At 47.6% G+C, this 20,753-nt stretch overlaps 4 protein-coding genes across 4 annotated transcripts; 2 read left to right on the top strand and 2 right to left on the bottom strand.

Moving 5' to 3' along the window:
* Window positions 1–7,791: 7,791 nt before the first annotated feature.
* GGS22DRAFT_195241 (uncharacterized protein) lies at window positions 7,792–8,430 on the bottom strand (the record flags this gene model as incomplete). Its single annotated transcript, XM_047965640.1, has 1 exon — window positions 7,792–8,430. One exon carries the CDS (start codon window positions 8,428–8,430, stop codon window positions 7,792–7,794), a length of 639 nt encoding a protein of 212 aa, XP_047817403.1.
* A 4,783-nt stretch (window positions 8,431–13,213) lies between these two features.
* GGS22DRAFT_167342 (carbohydrate-binding module family 35 protein) lies at window positions 13,214–15,746 on the bottom strand. Its single transcript, XM_047961978.1, has 5 exons — window positions 15,706–15,746; window positions 14,899–15,628; window positions 14,788–14,842; window positions 14,423–14,731; window positions 13,214–14,371 (listed from the first exon to the last, which is right to left on the bottom strand). Exons 2-5 carry the CDS (start codon window positions 15,275–15,277, stop codon window positions 13,480–13,482), a joined length of 1,635 nt encoding a protein of 544 aa, XP_047817402.1. The 5' UTR covers window positions 15,278–15,628; window positions 15,706–15,746; the 3' UTR covers window positions 13,214–13,479.
* Window positions 15,747–16,222: 476 nt separating this feature from the next.
* GGS22DRAFT_32952 (heterokaryon incompatibility protein-domain-containing protein) lies at window positions 16,223–18,952 on the top strand. The gene has a single exon (XM_047966824.1). It carries the CDS (start codon window positions 16,317–16,319, stop codon window positions 18,861–18,863), a length of 2,547 nt encoding a protein of 848 aa, XP_047817401.1. The 5' UTR covers window positions 16,223–16,316; the 3' UTR covers window positions 18,864–18,952.
* Window positions 18,953–19,648: 696 nt separating this feature from the next.
* GGS22DRAFT_195239 (uncharacterized protein) lies at window positions 19,649–20,752 on the top strand (the record flags this gene model as incomplete). Its single annotated transcript, XM_047965639.1, has 1 exon — window positions 19,649–20,752. One exon carries the CDS (start codon window positions 19,649–19,651, stop codon window positions 20,324–20,326), a length of 678 nt encoding a protein of 225 aa, XP_047817400.1. The 3' UTR covers window positions 20,327–20,752.
* Window position 20,753: the final 1 nt, after the last annotated feature.

Below are 20,753 nucleotides of genomic sequence, written 5' to 3'. Positions count from 1 at the left end.
TGACAAAATGAAACCGAATCTAGGCAGGAAAGGAACCTCCATCTCTGGACATTAACATTGTCAGCGGTACTTTAGATCCTGCCGTGCGGAATATTATTCGTCCCTTTAAATGCCTAGGGTACCTCGTCTAGCGTCTGGGGTAACACAAAGAATATGATCGTGGTTAAGCGTCTAAGGATGAGGAGGGTCAGGCTTGCAGGCCACATCGCTGACATCTACGAAATTCGCGGATGGGGGAGTTTTGCACGCCGCTCGACGCCCTGTAGGGCTGTGTAGACAGGGGAGAATAGAACCGAGAAAATGCCACCGCATCCCCCCATGTACCCAGTACATACAGGATGTCCATGCAATGCATACATATCCATACCTAGGTATCCGTATGGATACGCGCCACGGATCCGAGAACGAAATAGCGGGTTTGTTACGGGCTCGTTGCGGGTTAGGTGGACCCCAGAAAGTGCATTGGCGCTGGAACGCTACTAGATGGATCCGACTACAGATTATTTCGAAGCTTGATTCGACAACCCAAGATGAAGCTACAAATTGCGATTTTGTGCAACCACAAATTGGAGAAAGCTTTGTAAAGCATTCGCCTCGGGAAATTGTTGCTGTGCGAGCATCAATACTCTTTAACTCGAGCACAAATCATACCGCTGTTATCACCTACTCCGGGATTTGAAGAAAAGACGCATCTGATAACGTCGCTGCCGAGTATGCGTTAGATCCATGGATTTGTTACGCCCGATAGCAATGGTTACTTGCCCGGGATTTTATGGTTCTATTCCGGCCGAGACAAGATAGCATCTCTAAATCTCCAAGGGCCTAATTCGTGGAGATCTAACCCGATATTGGCGGATCGAATCAAAGCTTGGCGATGAATCAAATGTCCAAAAATATTTTTGAAACAAGGTACCTAGATCTCTGGTCCTAGCACGCGAGCGCACGCGAGCTCTCTGTAGCGTCTGTTTCAACATAAGGCGTAGGTAGAGTAATGGTCAAACCCGCAAAGGTACCCTGCCCCGCCTGGCGTTAATATCGCGGATCAAGCATACTAGTAGCTACTAGCTACTGCTAGCTATAGTATAGGTATCCAGGAACTAGGATAGGTGGATCTCCCGAGGTCGCAGGGGGTTGCGTACTGCAGACGCCATGGCCTGGATGCCCGTGTCACCCACACCTCACGATCGACTTCAACCCATTGTGTCCGGTTACACTACCTGCTGCACGTGGCATCGTGCTCGGCGATGGCTTGTTCCAACGGCATGGCGGATGCGAAGAACATTCTCAAGGCAGCAGAAGAAACTTCGCTAATGTCTGCCGGTCTACCACTCTGCCAGTCACGGCATCGAAACGAAGCCCCGACGTTGGTCGACTATAATTCTCTCAGAGCTTAAGTCATCGCAACCAAAGTCACGGGCCTTGGCCTCCCGACGCCGTGATTACTCGTCTTAGTTCATCTCAGATCGCCACAAAAGACTAATCTAGACTCGATGTACCTCAAGCTTTTCAAAATATCTACGTTGGCCAATCTGGAGTCTGACTCCAAGGTTGATCCGCGCAGCTTACTTAGTGGGGAAACCTTCTCTATACGCCTAGCGGTTCTCGTGGTAACAATAGTATCTGCGTGTCTTAGATGTTGACAGCTAATTACAATTTTCAAGCCATGGACTCGTTAAACGTTACGCTCATCATACCTTCGTTTGCATGTCTTGTACGATCTCGCCGCGGCTACTTGTTCTATCGGCAATTTTTTTAAGAGCTCTCACTCGGAGCCCTGTCATTTTGATCAATATGACGAGCACGCCAATTTTTGACTCGAACCACAGCATCGAACCACTCGCTTACCCCCAATTTGACGTCAGGGCTGCGATCGGAGGCTCGGCAGCCAGCACACATCTACGCCGCGCGCATTAGACGAGTACAGATACATCTAACTCTTGGGTCTCTATTGTACGGAATCATTCGCTTGTGGGTAGCCTCTCACCTTTACTTTCGGGCTTACTACGTTGTATAATGTGCGCAACCGGTACGTACGCAATACTATGCCACGAGCTGATGAATGATTTCGTGCATTCTCAGTCGCAACGTTTATCCATCCTACGGCACGTTCAGTTGGTCCGGGGATCCATTCCATGATATAAATGGCCTATTATATCATGACATTAGAATTCAGCGGACATGGAGAAGAGACTACGAGTTTCAGCAAAGATATGTGGCGTCTTAGGATCACCCGTTGTCGTAGTTAAAAAGAGTGAGTTTGTGATTTGCCTACCCTGAATCGACATCCTTTCCGAACGGGAACCCAAGGCTCAGCACAATCCTACCATTTCGCCAGATAATAATATTGAAAACCAGGACTTGAGTAGAAGCTATCCAATACTAAGAGATGGCTACCGTTTCGCGAGTCGTCGAATTACGAATAATTGACCTATAGTAGACAAGTGCGGTCGGTCCGAGCGAAACGCACGTGGATGCAATGTCTAGGACTTCCAAGACTCGTGATTAACGGGAACAAACGCATTTCGAGCGGTTTAATTTTTGGCCAAGCGTTAGAGAGGAGGGGAAACAGCACGGACATATTTGGAGCTGGCCGTGACTTGCAGAAACGTGCAAGCCAATTAACGAAGTCTTGGGGATCAATCCATACCAAGCCATCATGATAGACTCCGTGAGTCAGAAGTTAATGTGCTAAAAGAGCGCCACGGCGGTCGAGGGGGGTTAGCTAGGCAGCCTCGAGGATCAGCCCCGGCCGGCAAGTGAACACTCCGGCGCTGACCATGACGTTCTCCATCCTGTTTGGTCCAAGGCCAAGCCACCTACGGAAGCGTTCTTCTATAATACTTCGCTAAAGAATCGTTGGCAATTAGTGGTTGTCATTAGAATTTGGAGTTCGGAACAGCTACCGGGAACATTCCCGCCCTTGTTGGGAAGTCCTGTCGGGTAACTACCACGACTTCGTACGCTAACACAGTTCACAGTTCCTATAACCAGGTGCAAAGGACTTTCGCGATCGTCGAAAATACGTCTGATATGATTTTATGTCTTAGCAACTGCGTCTAAAACAAGCCACAACCTTAAAACAGCCAATGCCCTGCTTCTGGGTGTTTCACGCCAGCACTATAATCAAATACGGCGAGTAGATGGTACCTATACCAAGACCTACGCATGGCATCTAGTATGTGTAACATAGAGAGATGTCAGCCCCCGGTCCCGAAGGCGCCCCCCTCCCAGAGCCCAGAAGATTCCCGCCACCAGCTCGGGGGCGATAGACGCGAATTCGCGAGGTAGTCGATTATGTATAATCAAACGAAGGATCTTGAAGGGGGATCTAGCGCTGAATTGGTTACCTAGGCGCATGTTAGGCGCTATGTGAGGGTTGTACAATAGTGTGGTACCGATTCTATGCCGACATCTAGGGCTCTCCTCCACTCTTACTCTATTTCTCCAGACTACGCGCGGTCTCGGAACCGAGGAGATGACCGAGGAGGCTGCTTTTAATTGGATCGATTCCGTTCTCTCATTCGATAACTCGCTGATCCCTTTCTTATCGCCTGCCTTATTATTTTGGATTATCATGTTACACAGACTTCCCACGCGACGCAGGATTCGGCATAATTCCGCGTCTGTCTGATGCTACGCTGTCAAAAGTACGTTTACAATTTCTCCAACCAGCTTCTACATATGTGTGTAACGGAAGGAAGATAAGGGTAGGTTATAACAAACTGTCTTATGATTAGTGTGTTGATTCTGAAATGTTTATTTTTACTTCTTAATCACTCTTTTCTCTTTTTCTCATGTTAATTTCTCGTTTAGAGATGGAAAGCTCTGTTTCCAGCATTCGATACGCGGTTTATGACCTCTCCCAATTTTATCTAGCTCAGCTATGCAAGGGTTCGTCTACGCTGTACTCCGGCGCTCACATTCGCATTCTCAACGACTCAACTAAATCCTTTTGTGCAACCCTCACAGCCCGAACTCGCCAACTCTCCGCATGCGAGAGCACCAATAGTTGGGTCGACCCAAGAACTTTTACCGTAACACAAGTCACACTCGATGTTCTTATTTCTACCGTGTCAATGGTCTGCGCCGCAGCATCTGCTCTTTAGTCATCTCCTACACGAGCAGAAGCAAGCCAGCTCGTCCATGGTCTCCTGAGGCGTTGTGTCCGGCCGTTTCAATCAGAGATGAGGCGTCCAGATCAGCCTTGCCGATATTAAATCCCGCCATCCGCAGCATTGGACTTTTCTCATTTCATCCCTTTCTAGGAACCTTAGTTCTCTTTCGTCTCATATCGTCGACGCCATATTCGTATGTAACAAGGTGACACCTCCTACCAAGATTAGGTACCGAAACCAGGATCCCAGTCACGACGAATGGAAGTAGCGAGCAGAGTTGCAGTTCCCCATTCCTTTTTGTCGCCGGGTGCTACGTGTCTGCGGGTGAGCAAGTGGGGTTCTAGTCATCCCGGTCGTGCCCCACCTCTGGATGGGAAGCTGTCATTGTCGGCTCCGGTGTTCGGGGCAGCTTCTAACTCCGGGAAGTAACGCCATGCTACTGTACCTACCGTACCTACCAGTTACTGTCACTTACATACCTGGATGTGAGTGTCGTAAGATCCGATCTAACCAATCTTTATCTCGCAATCATACTTCTGCCCCATATATCGAACACCTGCAAGGATTTTTAGGCTCTTACACGATCTTAATAGACCAAACGAATTACGAGCACGACGACCCCAACAGCAGTAAATGCGTATCGTCATTTCCCCGTATTCTTTGCTGTCATTGTCATACTTGAACTATTCATACAAACGAAGCTTGTCTGGTTGGACTGAGGCTAGTAAGATACACAGTGGAGGCGAGTGCGAATGTGGCTGACTTAAGATTGTACTTTTCAGAGCAGAATCGTAAGTTAAATACCTACATATAGGTATCATATACATTATCTACTCGGTACTGCCTCCAAGTACGTCACGCTAACATTGATTTAGATTACACAAAATCGTCAGTGAATCCCGGGCACCTGGCTTCGGTATTTTAGCCCCTGCACTTCTCTTGGTTTACTACACTTGCCACGCGACTCCCCAGACCCCCAACCCAGTCGGATCGTGTCATTCAACCATCCGAATTCTCCTAACTGACTAATAGCTATTATGGCCGGGATCCTGCGAGGCGGATCATGAACCAGAGTGCAAACATGTCTTAATTCACCTAAGCCTTCACCGCCAGGTCTCTGTGCAGGTTCAAGTTTAGGCCAAGGTCTTACCTAACACTATTCTGGACCGTTTTGCGATGATTTGTCTGCGTGTCAGCTACCCAGACAAGTCAGCTACCATCCCTCAACCCGTCTCGTAAGCTTACCCCTAGATTATTAGGTGGGTTCATGAGCATTACGCCTATCACCTACGAGTAACAACGAATACCCCTCTGACCCATCAAGTCGTGGCGCGCTTAAGCATCGTATTCGCCCTATTTTTGCATTGACTATCAAACTCGAGCCCAGGATACGGCAGGCAGCTAAAATTATCGACGTAATTAATATAGCATCACTTCAGTGTTTGAAGAAAATGGTTACCGCAGAGCCAATTAAGACCCCAGAGAGCTCTCCAGGCAGTAATTTGGGCGACAAGCGTCACTACATATCTCTGCCAGTTTATTCTCACGCCGAAACCCCGGGCTTAGCCTCAAGGTTTTGCGAAACTGAACTCCGAAGGCTTTGAGATGTAGGTATGAATGTGCGAACCTCAGCTCATACCTGCTAGGTACCTACCTAATCGTTTTTGTGACCTCACGATGTTAGACAAGCGGAAGTCAGCTACCGATATTAGATGACAGGCACCACGACCACAAAGGTACCCTACTATATTTATGAGATTCAACTTGGACCCAACGTAGATTCAACATGGATCTTTCGGCTCCCTTGCCGAGAATTTGGACCGGGATTTGCTAAGCCATCTCACTTTGCTTACTCGTCTTAGGGGTCACCCGTCAAGAACAGATAGGCCGACGGTTGCATACGGCACAGAGCCACCAAGGTACCGAAAACTAAGCACATGCGGAGTAATAGAACCGGTTAACTTTCGACGGACGATAGAGTCATTCGAAACCCGTTAACTCCACTCATTATGTTCTAAATCGGACATAGATACCTGCCTCATAGAGTCACTATATGCCAAGAATTTCGAAGATTAAGGGTCTAGACAGAGAACCCCTTTATCATTCTTATCTAAGGTAGTGACAAAGCCGCATATAAATATTGGCCTATTCATAACCATCTTGGTGATATATGACCACCCAATCGGTATTGACTTTGGTGGACTTTTTGAATGTCTCCGGTGGCATCCATCGCGGGTAATAAGACCACCCGGTCTTGATATGCCTAGTGGGAGCCGCTGACTTCATAAATGTATCCGGAACCTCTGGCTAGCTGAGCCTCGTAACTCCGGTGGCATAATTATCGGTAGGGTAGTCGACGTGGACTCATCTTATTGGAAAACCATAGAAAATGATACGATATATATTCAGAGTATCAGCGTCTTACCTTCCAAATTTACCATTTATTTACATGCCTGGATACTAAATACGTGGTGTAACTTACGCGTATAAGATGTGATTCCAAATCTCTTTCTTGAAACAGTAAGTGATTGACAAACATAGCTCTCTGGATAATATTTGGTGGTGTGTTAAGAATAAGTAGGTATCATTGCAGTCAAGGGGGTCATTGTTAGCTAGAACCCTTAATCGTCAACAATTATATTCATGGGTTATGATTCTTGTCATTAATAGTAGATTATTTAGTTGCTGATGACTCAATACGAGAGCCTAGTTTCAATTTAAGGACAATGATCATACGCGTAAGAAGGACATCTCAGAATAGTCATAGTTCCGCGGCGTTACACCATGTACATTTCAACTTTGGCTCAACAAACTTATGACTCAATATGTGTCTGCTATCTCCGAATACCTTATTTTCTTGTTGTAAAATTTGAAGTCAAGTTCAATTTCACTAGGCTTTTTAGCTACACGTAATCGCTTTGCGCGGGTTAGGAAAGCAGTTCACCGAATACGCGGATTGAAAGTGTAGATATTGAAAATCATCCCCCTTTTCCCTTCCTCCGAATTATTACGAATTTATCCACCACAAATCTGCAATGCCTATAGGTACGCGTATCGCTGCTTATAAATTATGCCGGCAGTTACCTATGGAAATATGTACATACGCTTAATAATTTATAACGTAGGTGATGCTTTACGAAGCTCTATGTGCGGACAACCGTGACACCTATCATTACTCATTCTAGGAAAGACCACCTATCTTCGCGTCATGCTTTAAATTGAAATACTTATAGGATACAACAATGTAGGTAATAAAAGGGTTAAAAGGGGTTACTCTCCCGAATGCGCCAAAAGCCGATCCAAAAAAAAAAAACGAATAGCAAGTCACAATAGCATAAAAACTCAGAAGAATATGGAGAATAGGACTAATATTATGAACGGCGTAGGTAGCTAGCCGATAAAGAACGGACAGTACACTATGTTTAGGTAGGTTTTTATGTTTTTTTCCCGTATGCAAAATCTCCTCCGATTAAAGACCACTGCCTGCGATGGCCGCCAACTTTCCAATCCTTCTCTTCCATGACCACGTCTCCACCACTCAATGCCCAGGAGAGAAACCAAAGCGCGCCTTGCTGTCCATCATCGGAATGTCGTTGTCGTTGGATTGCTCCCAAATGTGTCGATGATGAAGTCGAGCTCATTGCTTTGCCTCTCTAGTTCCCGATGCCGAGTCCACTTAGTTGTGGGGAGGAGGCTGGGGCTTGGGCTGGTTGTTAGGGGGAGGAGGAGGAGGGGCGTCACGGGCCTGAGGAGGGGGAGGCGCCTGGCCGGGAGGAGGGGGAGGAGGGGGGACTCCTCGGGCAGCCGGCGGGTGCGGCTTGTTGGTAGGGGGAGGTGGGGGAGGAGCATCCCGAGCCTCAGGGGGAGGAGGTCCCTGCTGAGGAGGAGGTGGCGGGGGAGCGTCACGGCCCTGCTTGTTGGGGGGAGGAGGAGCCTGCTGTTGAGGCGGGGGAGGAGGAGGAGGAACTCCTCGGCGGCCCGGTGGGGGCGGCTGGTTGGCGGGAGGTGGGGGCGGCGGGGCATCACGAGCCTCCGGAGGAGGGGGAGCCTGCTGAGGGGGAGGTGGCGGCGGGACACCTCGGCGAGCAGGTGGGGGAGGCTGCTGAGCCGGAGGAGGAGGAGGAGGAGGAACTCCACGGGCGTTGACCGGAGGAGGCGGGATCGGGCCACCAGCCGGGGGAGGAGGAGCATCGCCCCGTCTCACTGCCGGAGGAGGCGGGGGAAGAGGGCTGTTCGTCGGCTTGGGCGGCTTATCAGCCGGCATGGCGACGGCCATGGAGACGAGAAGAGTCGTTGCGATAGCGGAAAACTTCATATTGACGATTTGTCGTTGGACTTAATAAGAATTAAGATGTAGATGTTATTGTTTTTTTTTGTGATTATCGAGATTAGATTGATGTAGAACACTCAGTGTTGCTGTTGTGGTTGATGCTGATGAGGAAAAAAAAAACCAGATGATTGAGTCTGGGAACTCAAGACTTTATAATCATCGATGAAGGCATAATCGCAATGTTTAGTTTCATCTATCGACCTCTGATGATGTGATTGTTTCTGAGCTATTCGCGTCGTCAGCCTTCTTCAGAGATCCATAGTTGATCAAAGATCTTCATTGCCCAATGCGTACCCTACACGGTACAGCCGTGGTGAAGACATCTCCATGTTTGCGAAATAACCCCTTCAGAGGAAGGCATGTCGTCAATTCTCATTACATGATGTAAATTGAAGTTGGCCCTACCACGGCCCTGTGCCGGAGGCTGATCTTCACCAACGCTGCCTCGAAACATGTCAGGAAAGAATCGAATTCAGCCATTTTGTCACAGCTTACGACGCCGGGTTTATTGCTTAACAGGGGAATACACCATTCAAGCATGAGCTCACCACAGAAAATAGGGTGATGTCGTTGTTCGTTTGTGGGGACGACTGCGGCCAGTGTGGATCTTGGCTTGGTAGAGCTTGCGTGTCCTGCGTCTTGAATGCCGGAACCCCTGTTAATTATCTTAATTATCTAGCTAATTTTAACGTCTTCTACCGCCCATTCCATGGCATCCATCGCAGACCCCGGTCCAGCTCAGGCACGGTCCAGTCCTACTTAGGTAATGTCCAAACAAGTACGCGTTTAAATCTAAATCTGAAGACTTCAGATTGGATATGCTGTTTCACTAGCTGCTGTGGATTAACACCAAATGAGCTTGACAGCTCTGCACCCATGAACATCTGGAGAAGGTTAGTCTGGAGAAAAGCTCCTACATATTTTTCGAACTGAGGCACTAGCAACGCAACGAGCTAGTTCATTCTCGGTAGATATGATACTCAATGCGACTCAAATCGGTAACTGCCAAGTATTGAAATAAGTTACATAAAACTTACAAGTGACGACGCTGCATGATTGGATGTTTCTCATGAGGATGAAAGTGCAGACAAGAACACCCGGATCAGATAAACCTTACCGCTCGATCTCCGACTACCCTAGGGAGGCTGGGCTAGGTCCGAATCCATGCCGCAATATCACCGGGGTCATAAACAAGATATGGAGAATCTTTATTGCGCCTTATTACTCCCCTTAACTATCTAGGTAGGTATCAAACACATCCATGGAAAATCTCGAAACCGAGGATCCTACTAGAAGGGTAATATACAGCTGAGATTGCTGGCGACGCGCGGAAGAAGGTTTCGGCAGTACTACGGGTCCATCCACATGGCGAAAGCTTACAGCTTGGTGTTTTCAGATCTTCAAATCGAGGATGAATAGTAGGTAGACGTGGATATTGACAACGAATCACGAGCACGGGTATAACTAGGCCTCATCGGATCTACCTTTGCCACAGCCGCCACAGAATCATTGGGACATGCATCTAGAATTCTATGAGACGCGTATGTTGAGCTCATTTTTTATATTATCAATTCCCGTAATGGTTAGCATAAGGCATGTAAGACTGCCTTACCAGCCTTCCCCTCTCGATGACCCGTTAGTCAGGAGAGGACATACCCATGCTTCCTCGGACCTGGCGGTGAAGTTAATGAAGCAGAAATTTTGTAGCTGCAAGTCAAATTTCACACGGCCCGTACATCGAGAGATGACCATGACGAGCCTATGAAGAAGGAAGGGGATCATCGTAGACGCGTCGCCCGTTACATATGAAATAATGATGACATTTGAAGGAGTCAAGTCGACATAAGTTCTTACAGAGCTGAGATGTGATAGATGCGACAATGGTCGTTTCCATTACATGAGAAGATCTTGTGTCATGTTGTGGTATACTGTCATCGATCATGACCGAAGACATGTCTGAGCTAGACACCGGTACCGGTATGTACCTACCTACTCGCGACCCCTAGGAAAGATATGCTAATTTCTGGACGTAAAGGCTTGATTGCACAGAACCCTACCTGACTTACCACATACCTTGTCAATTCGGCAGTCGGAAAGAAGCTTAATGTCCCCTAAATCGAACTATGAACTTCCGCAACTATGCCGAAGTGTATGTGGAGGTAGACGATGGGGAACATGTTGGGAATCCGCTTTTTTTGCGCTGAACACGCTAGAAGATCACTCATCGTACCATCTAAGTGCTTCATTTGATTGCGTACGTATTCACAATGTCCATAGTTTAATCGTTCCAAACTTTGCGAGACCCAAGTAAAATTGAACGGAGACCAGTTCACAAAATATTCAAGAACACCTCCTTTTGATTCTACACTGTACTCCCAAATTCACGACTCCATACCTGCTTCTATATTCGCAATTGGTTGGGTATGTCCCATGTCGACGACATTGTTCATACCTACAGATGAAAAGTCTTGAACCCCTGAGGCGACCGACGGGTCCACATCACAACAAAGCAAGAGCTTCATTATTAGGAAAAATTCGTAAATGATACACACCTAGGTATGTATACCTTTCTGCTTGTTCTAACTAGAGAAAAACTTCAGAACGCTGTGTTAATAATTAATTTTGGTGTTTGCAAGTCTTAACAATACAAATCGACCTTGGTAGCACAGAAGCATTAGGGTAGAGTGATCAAGGGGAAATTGAGATTTTGAAAGGAGGTTAACTTGAACATGACCCGAAATACCTGCTCACCTTTCTTTCTCCGTAAGGGTCCTTGACCGCACATTCAATGAATCTCGGCCTTACCTAGGTAGCTCTGAGCAAATTTGTTATCCATGCAGCTAAAGTTCATGACAGAACCTTCGTGGAATGATCATAGAGGATAGGTTGAGGGAATAAATTAGCCAATCAAAGGTTAAAAGCCCCTTTAAGGTGCTTCTCGACCTAGTCAGGATGGTGCTCATCACATCAAAGCGCAAATAGGTAGGCATCGCGGGAAAGAATTGTGCTGAGGGGCATAGCAAAATTCCCATCCACCCTGGGTATGTACGGTATGGCCCAAGACATGCCAACAGATTTATCACTAGTATCTACGAGCCGAAAGTATGATTAGAAGATGAAGGGAGGTTGGCTTGAATGAGGAAGTCATGTTCTCCTTACCCCTGAATATGGCGTCCGTAGACAACTTTGCGAGAGTGGTTTAGATAAAATTCATATTCTTAAACATATTGATGGTTCAGAATTATGGCCGTCTACCTATCCTAGGTTAGAATCTTCGTACCTTATTCTCATGGGATGAATAATTCGCACCTAAAGAGCAATATTGTCTTTTACCAAAATGTTCTTTAAATCATCTCGAGCACGGATATGAAATGACACTCTATATCTGTCGGAGGATAAGAGGATAAACTACAATGCCTTCTCTAGGTGAAAATCTGTATATATTGGTGTATAATATGCCTTTAGTTCTGAATAGAAAACTTTTTTATGATTTCGTGTGTACCTAGGTACTCAAATTGCTCTTGCTGGTCTTAGGTCTTTAATGAGATGAGTCGCTTTCATGTCGTGCAGTATCATTCAAAATTTCCTTCATAAGTTTATAGCGATATATTCCAATCCAAAGTAATGTCCATAGTAAACGTTCATGTAGAACATATAATCGTTGTTCTAAAAGTGACAAAAAGGAAAATAGGGATGTGACATATATTCGGGCATATGAACGTCTTTTCAACTTGTTTTCATTGATACATATTAAGCACATGAGAACATCAAACCGATCACAAAGTACGTATGGTCGGCGGCATATATTCACCCAGCGGAATATTTGTACTACACAACTAACCTAATACATTACTCACAAACATAGATGTGTGCTAATAAGCAGTCTTGATATCTCCCTTTGATATCAGGAACCCTTCTCCATGGTCATGCTGTTCTTGAGATGCTCTAGCATTCTTTTCCCGATAAGCACCTCCTCGGGCGAGTACAGTCAAAAAATTGACACCTGTGCTAATTCTGCCGTAGGTATAGAAGCAATATGCATATTCTATGGTAGGTGAGGGGTGCCACCTGTGTAACACAGGGAATACATGTTCTTATTACAGTTAAGGGGCGGGGAAAACCTCAGTGTGCTAGGCGTTGTTAGATACTGGCGTAGAAGAAACTGTCATAAAATTTGCGTGATATGCTTTGTTGCTTGACAATAACAATTATAGTTACATCGTATGACTCTGGCAGTGCTATTCTAGATGCTAGCCATGCATCTGGGTTACCCTCAAGTTCTATTTCAAGTTGACTCATCACTTCGAAGCTTGTGGGAAAGAATCGTCCGCCCCCGCGGTTGGTATGTATGACAATGTAGGTAGCCGTTTCTCGACGCCACATGCAACACTCCGTCGCACGAGGGGGACCGTCAGCCTTCAGGGGAACAAGCCCACGATCTTCTACCAGCATCGATATCTTAGGTTTTTGGATTACGCAAGTAGAGGCTCCAAGTAATTTACCGGCAATGTTAGCACGGCCGATCGGAACAGAAAGATGTAGTAGGGACAAGCTTTCGTCATTTTCGAAATTCATCATGGTGTTGTGATTTAATTGGGCGCATGAATATAATTTAATTGCTTTTTATTGGGCACGCCATTTTAGCGCCCGTATCACTTTCATTGGGTCTTCGTAGTGAGACACCTTTCCTTTTAAAGGTTGGAGATGAACTGGGGTATTTAAAGGTGGCTACGCACTTGTTTTGGTTGAGATCTCACAGCCTGCTTGTAGATCATTCTCCTGATCATCAAGTCCAAATCTTGGAAGTATGAGCTCAAGGTTGAAAACACGCAATGGACGCGTCCTCATTATCTCCTCGATGAGTTTACGATCCATGAAGGTCAACACTAGTATTCCTAGGTGAATGTTGGCTGATTTGAAATAATTTTATTATGGCTTCATTTGGCAATGTGGGTGCCGAGTTATGACCATTGGTGAAAATTGTGTACAGAATATTGAAATCGGTATCTGTCGACTATCATCGCAAGCCGCCTTTTACTCCAAAACTTCGAATCCGACAATGTCCGGAGCAGACGAATCCCCATATGCAGCAAGCACAACCTTGTTTCCGCCAGCCACAAATCCGTCCACCTCGATGACCAACCTATCGGACTCAGACCAGTCGCCTCCCGAGATAGGAAACGCCCACCTCTTAGCGGTGCCTCCATTTACAGCGACCGTCATGTTGCGCGTGTTCGAACCCCAACCCCAGGCGCTGTTGAGAGCCACATCGTAGTTGATGAAATCGATACCAAGCAGTTTCGTTCCCTGGGAGCCCGCAATGACAGAGTTGAAAGTTGCGGTAGCTCCCTGGCTCGGGATGCTAATCTTGTTGCCCTTGGGCAGGCACGTATCCGCGTTGCAGCCAACTTCTTTCGCGCTGCCTCCGAAAGTGGCGTCCGCTGCTGAGTAATACTTCCCGCTCGACTTAGGCAAGGTATTCGGCTTAACGATGTTACTAAGCACCAAAAGCCGCATTTCGTGGCCCGCGAGCTCGAATTTTTGAACCCCGGATATCGCGCCAATGTCTTTCGCCGCCCAGACGTCGCGGGCATTGGCGGATGCGACGTTCACGGTCGAGAGGTCGAATTCTACGGTCTGCGAACCGTTTTTCCAATTTGCGATGCCAACAACAGTTCGTCCTCCAGATAGCTCGCCCGCCCAGATATCCCATTCTTCTTCGGTATGTCGGCGGACGAGTCGTGCCTGCTTACCTAGGGGGTCCTGGTTGATCGCTATGACCTCCTTGTTTTTAAGCACATCGAAAGAGGCGGCCGGCGTAAGCTTCGTGTTTGTCGGTGCTCCGATGTTGAGGGGAGACTTGTTTATTGCCCACATGCTGAAGTGAAACTTCTCCTCTTGGAGAGACAGCGCGTTAAGACCGATGCTACACATGTGTTAATATCTGGACTTGTGTGACATGCGGGTGCAAGCTTACATCAACATATCCATGTCGGGATAGGCACCAACCGTGGTTGACCTATAAAACGGAACGACTTGGTTCGCAATCCGCCATATACTCCTCCATCCGTTATATATATCGTTGCTGATTCTGTAGACATTGCTAATAGGCGGCGCCCATTCGCCGAGATCTTCGCCAACCCCCCATTGGCATATGAAATAGGCGATCTCTCGGTCTACGTCCTCTAAGATAGCGGCCATCTTCTGGTGACGTGCGGGCGATTTGGAAACTGCTGATGTGTAGTCTGCTGCAACAGTTTTGGATGAGGCGAAGCAGTTATCATATCTGTAAGAGTTGAGTTCTAAATGTTGACATCGCGCCCTCTAGGATTTTATGCTCACTTCAATGAGTCCCCCTTCCAGTCGGAAAACGTCTGCGCATCTATCTCTTCGTATCCTATACTCGAGTTAGAACTATTCCTAGAGTACCCGAAACATTGACGACTTTCGTACCGAGAGAAGCTGGTAGGTCTGTCGAGCCGCATTGGTAATATCCTGCGCCCGAGTAGAGACCAAACTTCAAGCCTAGGCCATGGATGAACTCCTCCAAAGCCTGTACTCCAGATGGGAATAGGGCGGCATTCCACTGTAGACGATTTTGAGAGTCTCTGTCCTTTGCCATCCATCCGCAATCGGTTGTCACATATTGATAACCCAAGTCGGCCAAGCCTAGATCCACGAGTCCTTGAGCATTGGTATGCATAATTTCCTCGTTCGGGTTGCAGTTATAATAATTATAACTGTTCCATCCCATCGGCGGTGTTTTCGACTTGTAGAGGGCGGCCTCCACCGAAGCCCCTAGGAGGAGCGCTGAGGTGATAACACTCTTCATCGTGTCTTATTTCGTCCTCGAATTTGCCGCGGCGACTTTGGGGATGAGTCGCTTTGATCGCCATAATGTTTTTCGGGTACGACGGTGCCTTTTGTACGTCATGGTAACTGCCAAGCTAGCCCTCGGTCGATCGAAACCGACGATGGTTCAATGTTACCGTATAGATGTACTTATAATTTTCCGTGGAGTCGATTTCTCCATCGTCATCCCTCGGCGTTCTCCAAATACGAAATCTGGTTTGCGGGGAACCTAGTCCGGGAGTGCCCCTTCTCCACACACAAGCTCATCCTGCTCTTGTAACAATCCAGGAACCGCAAGATCTCGTACAAGCGGTCCTATGAGGAGTCGATCATAGAAACTTGATTTAGTTTCTCCGAATACATGTGAATATTGATCATTTGATCAAAATTGCTTGGATAGGTACTCACCAGAGTTATTTAGCTAGAAGAATGCCACCCAAGAGATTTGCTGATTATACGCGCGAACTACTTATTCGTGGAACTTGGAAGTAAAATAAGTTATGTAATACTGTGCTAAACTGGTATTAGCACTGTATGTGTGTTGCTGAATAACTCAGTTATGTAAGTTAAGGTTGCACAAAATCTTAGTAACCACGATTAGTAACATTAGGTAATGCAGTGTTACACATCTTAGTAAGAAGGTTTTCCTGCATTGTATTTAATATTCTGTCTTAGACTCTGAACAACTTCAATGTCTACGATTAGCAGATATGCATGAATTCAAGGCTACGGCATTGCGCAAGAATCGAGAGTAATGTCTCACCGACTTACTTCATTTTTTCTGCGTCTATCTATTTTCATGTCTTTGGAGACTAAATGGTTGATGCCTAAAAATAGCTTCAGCTGAATCTCGAAGGCGCTTAATACACAGCCCGATGGCTGGAAAATGGCCCCCAACGTGTTCTGTGTGTCGAGGCTCGCCAATTGTAAAACAGCATCTCGGCGCGTACAACACAATGTTTCAGAACGATTCTGTTATATCTCAGTTGACGCCCTTGTCGGCGTCGAAATGAAATGAAATGATTTGTATGGGCGAGGACACAACTGTCGAACTTCAACCTCTTTGCGCGATATCAACTCAACTTGATGATTATGTTCAACACCCGCATACGCCAACAATGCTCGCGACAGGAAGCACAATCTACGATGCTTTACCGCTACCTCCTCGCTCTAAGTTTATTAGGGTCTTAGACATCAAAGGATCCGCTAACTTGGAGGATCCGCTTGTTAGTTATATCCAGGTAATTTCTTTAGATCGTGTCTTTGAAACCCCTTTCACGGCTCTCTCCTACGTTTGGGGAGGCTATTCTACTCCGAAAGATACCATCCAATGCGGAACGGATCAGGTGCCAATCACTACGAACTGCAGAGATGCGCTGCGACAGTTGCGAATGATTACTAAGGGAAAGCTTACTATATGGGTCGATGCTATATGCATTAATCAAGGAAACGATAAAGAAAAGGAGGATCAAATCCCTCTCATGGGCGAGATATACAGCCGAGCAGAAATGATATACATTTGGCTCGGCAGTGGCTCCCTCGCAAGTCAACGGGCGATCTCCTGTCTTGGTCTGGCGGCACAGCGCAACTATCTGCCCCTGGATCCGGAGCGCGTCGATAGAAAGGCGCGACGGACTGACCGAGCTAAATTCGCCTTAAAATTACTCCCCCCGTATATCTTTTTCAAGTCCTACTATAATGGGTGGAAAGAATTTAGACTCCGACGAGCTTATGAACCCAAGGACTTCGAAGAGCTCCTCGGGAGAGACTGGTTCTCAAGAGCGTGGACCTTCCAAGAGATTATTTTGGCCCGCAACTCTATCCTTCTCTGTGGCTCTAATTCTCTTCCGTGGGTCGAATTCATAAGGGGGTTTGGAAGTTTATATAATAGCTCTAGGATTAGAACCGTAACCCCAGTCACGAGAATCACTCACTACGGAAACGCGGACAATGTTGTTATTCTCGAGAAGGAACAACAGACGCCATCGACTCGTCACTTACCAGACACTTTCCGAGCTTTCGAGAGGGTCATCCGATTGTGGACTGGCACTACGAGGTCCTGGGCACTCAAAGACCGACCGATAGATTCTGGGCCATGGATAGAGTCATTCTATCATTTCCAAGAATCCTACATCAATCTCCACGATTCACTTCTCCCCTACTCCAAACTCGGAAGGATTTACTATTCTGTCACAAGTTTCGGTTCCCTCTTGCTCGTCTTAATACCCCCCCTCGCAGCCCTAATTTACCTAGATAACACGCGGCCATCCAAAAGCGCGGACACAGCCTTAGGTGTATGGGTATTTTTCATGGCTCTCCTCCTCTTAGCCCAGTACATCTTAACGCGTATGTCCTGGTGGTGGCTCCCACGGAAAGGACCCTTTGGTGACGCCGACGAATACAACGATGCACGCGTCACCCACACCCTCGTCGAAGGCATCATACAGACACTCAGGCAACGCCAAGCCACAAACCCGAAAGACCGGGTTTTCGCGCTTTATGGTGTTCTCGAGCGTTCCGGACTCAGCGATCTGCCACGACCCGACTATGGCAATCCTCAAGGACTGATCTATCATGAATTTTTCCAAGACATAATGAAATGGCAGAAATCGAGCATGATCTTGCTACTCGACGCCGGAAAGAGGTTAAAGGATAACCCGGATATGTACGACGCCCCGAGCTGGGTACCGGATTGGAGTAGCCCACTTCCCGATCCCACGGTTTCCGCGAACTTCTTTCTGAGCGGGAAAGACAGGAAATTTGATGCCACGTTAGGAGTCGAAGCGTATGTGCAATTTACCACGAAACCAGAAGAGCTCGTCGTTCGTGGGCATTGGTGCGGCTCCATCACCTATGTGACCAATGTGTTCCATGCAATACCCAACAATCTCATGTACAACGATATCTTACAGTATCTGGCGGCTCCCCATGGCCCCATCGCCTCCTTCATAGGCTGGCTGTGTGTCGTCGCATATACATCCCGCCCCCTGCGCCCCCGCGTTTCCATGTTCCAAGCCAGTGGCGGTACATATACAGCTCTCACCGGCAAGCGCAGCGCAACCACGACGGTACTAGAGCCCGGCGACGACGCAGATCTTCTTGACGCATACTTCGCACTTACACAACAGACGGCCACATACAGCACAAGCGACCTTTTCTCCGAGATAGAGAGTGTGCTCGACGTATTCACCTGGTCAAGGACGAGCTACGGCGTCGAGAACTGTAACTCATACGAAGCTCGCATAGGCACGGCACAGGCGTTGGCACTTGATCCAAAGGTCTTGAAGACGTTTATTTGGCTCGTCAATGATCTAGCACGTAACGAGCGGCGGCTGTTTGTAGCGTCGGAGAATGTCGTGGGTTGTGGGTCCAAGGGCGCGACAGTGGGGGATCGTCTTGCCCTCGTGGCTGGGTTGCCGGCACCGCTTGTACTAAGGCCGACGGACCCGAATGTGAAAAACTGGTTCAATGCAGACTATGAAGTCATATGTTCTGCGTTTGTCGCACCTTGGATGGATGGCTCGGCCTGTCGGGCTTGGGATATGAAGGAAATCAGGTTAGTTTAATGAATGGCGGGATAATAAGGACTGTGGCTACGTCGCGATGGAGTGAGGAATGATTTATGATTAATATTTTCTGTGAGGCTTTGACTATATTCGGTCCGACGATAACGACTTAATGACAGGAAGATATCAAGAGTGCCTGGCTCTGAACTGAAAAGACCGTCGACCCGAGTGGGCGGATCAGTCTAGGATTGGACGGGATTGCGGCTCACTTGAGCCAGATATATTACCTTGTTTGTGAAACTCCCTTGCTAGATGGAGTTCTGTATCAATAAGTTCTTCGGGGACTGCGGATGCTCTAAGACCCCTGAATCGTGTAACCAACATTAGGAGCAACACATTGACATCGTATGAGATTATACCTGCGTCCCATCTCGTCCGAACCTCTGAATATGATAGATCTGACGGGTCGCTCCGGCTATGCATCATAACACGCCATGCTTTGACTGGAAAAAGAAAATGTTCAGACAAACACTTTAACGTGAAATTGCCGTGTCCATTCTCCTTACATCGCAACGAACCGTAGAAGCCGACGAAACGACGGCGACCATGGAGAGATTCTCTATATATAGAGGCATTCAACAGCTCTCTAGGTAGTGTTTCTCAGCCAGCAACAACAACAACATTCATTCACCACCAACCAAACTCTTAAACATTCATTTCCAATACCATTCTTTCACCGGCATACCCTCGCTAGTCTAGGACCGCCTTTTCAACTTTCACTCTTATCATCAACGTCCATCTTTCAATTTTCCACTTACCAATTCACCAACCCCACGAAATCCAAAATGTTCACCAACGTCCTAACCATCTTCACCCTCCTCACCGCCGCCCAGGCCGGCCCCATCTTCCCCGGCTTCCCGGGCCTCTCCGCCGCTCCTTCCGTCCCGAACTTCGCCTCTAAGCCCACGGGTCTACCCGCCGGTTTCCCTACTCCTGTTACCGGAGGTGGTGAGGAGGCGCCTTTCCCGACGAAGACGCCTAGCTTTGGTGGGATGGGAAAGAGCTCTGGATCCGGTATGGGATTTGGTATGGGTAAGGGATCTAGCTTCGGTGAGGGAGGAAGCTTTGAGCAGGGTAGTGGCAGTGGTGCCAGCAGCGGTAGCGGTGCTAGCAGCGGCAGCACCGGAAAGGGCAGTGGAATTGGCAGCGGCATCGGTGCCGGCGCTGGTTTCGGACAGGGCATTGGCTCGGGTATGGGTGGTTTCGGCAAGGGATCCGGATCCGGATCCGGCTCCAGCTCCGGCTCCAGCACTGGTTCTGGCTCTGGTATTGGAGGTATCGGCGAGGGCTTCGGCGGTCTGGGTGAATCCAAGAAGGCGTTCCCGTTCCTCGAGAGGGATGTGCCGACTGGTAGCTTCCCGGGCGGGACCGCGGCTCCGACTAACATTTTCCACCCCATTGTCCCTATCTCCGGCCCAGAGGGCACGGCCACGGACCCGATCCCGGTTGGTTCTTCGAACTAATTCGATGGGTAGGAGGGGAGTTATGGATGGTGCGAAGAGTGAGACAAACCAGTGCTTCTCTTTGACAGAGTAAGGGGTTGGGAAGGCAAGGGGATGTTCGGATACCGGCTGTACTGTGTACAGATTTCACCTCGACGAATTTTTCTTTCGATTTTCTTATTTTATCGATATTTTTATGTACCCCAGAGGTTTCATGTACGCTACTTGCACATGTAAGAGTTACGAACTGTATGGGATACTGTCAGATGAAAAAAAGGGAGGTATTGTGGTTATATAGTGGTACTTGGAGCTTGTCTCGGCATCCATATTAGCCTCGTGTTGCAGGGTCAACACAGAATAAAAGGATCTCCCAATTAACAACTTACCTATGAATTGTGCTCGTGATTATTTCGACTTTCCTGATAAGCAGGATTGAATGTTCTGCCCA

Source organism: Annulohypoxylon maeteangense, assembly GCF_022496945.1.
Source record: "Annulohypoxylon maeteangense strain CBS 123835 unplaced genomic scaffold GGS22scaffold_12, whole genome shotgun sequence".
Taxonomy (NCBI): domain Eukaryota; kingdom Fungi; phylum Ascomycota; class Sordariomycetes; order Xylariales; family Hypoxylaceae; genus Annulohypoxylon; species Annulohypoxylon maeteangense.
The sequence above is the reverse complement of the archived record's forward strand: the minus strand, read 5'-3'. Positions and strand labels throughout refer to the sequence as shown.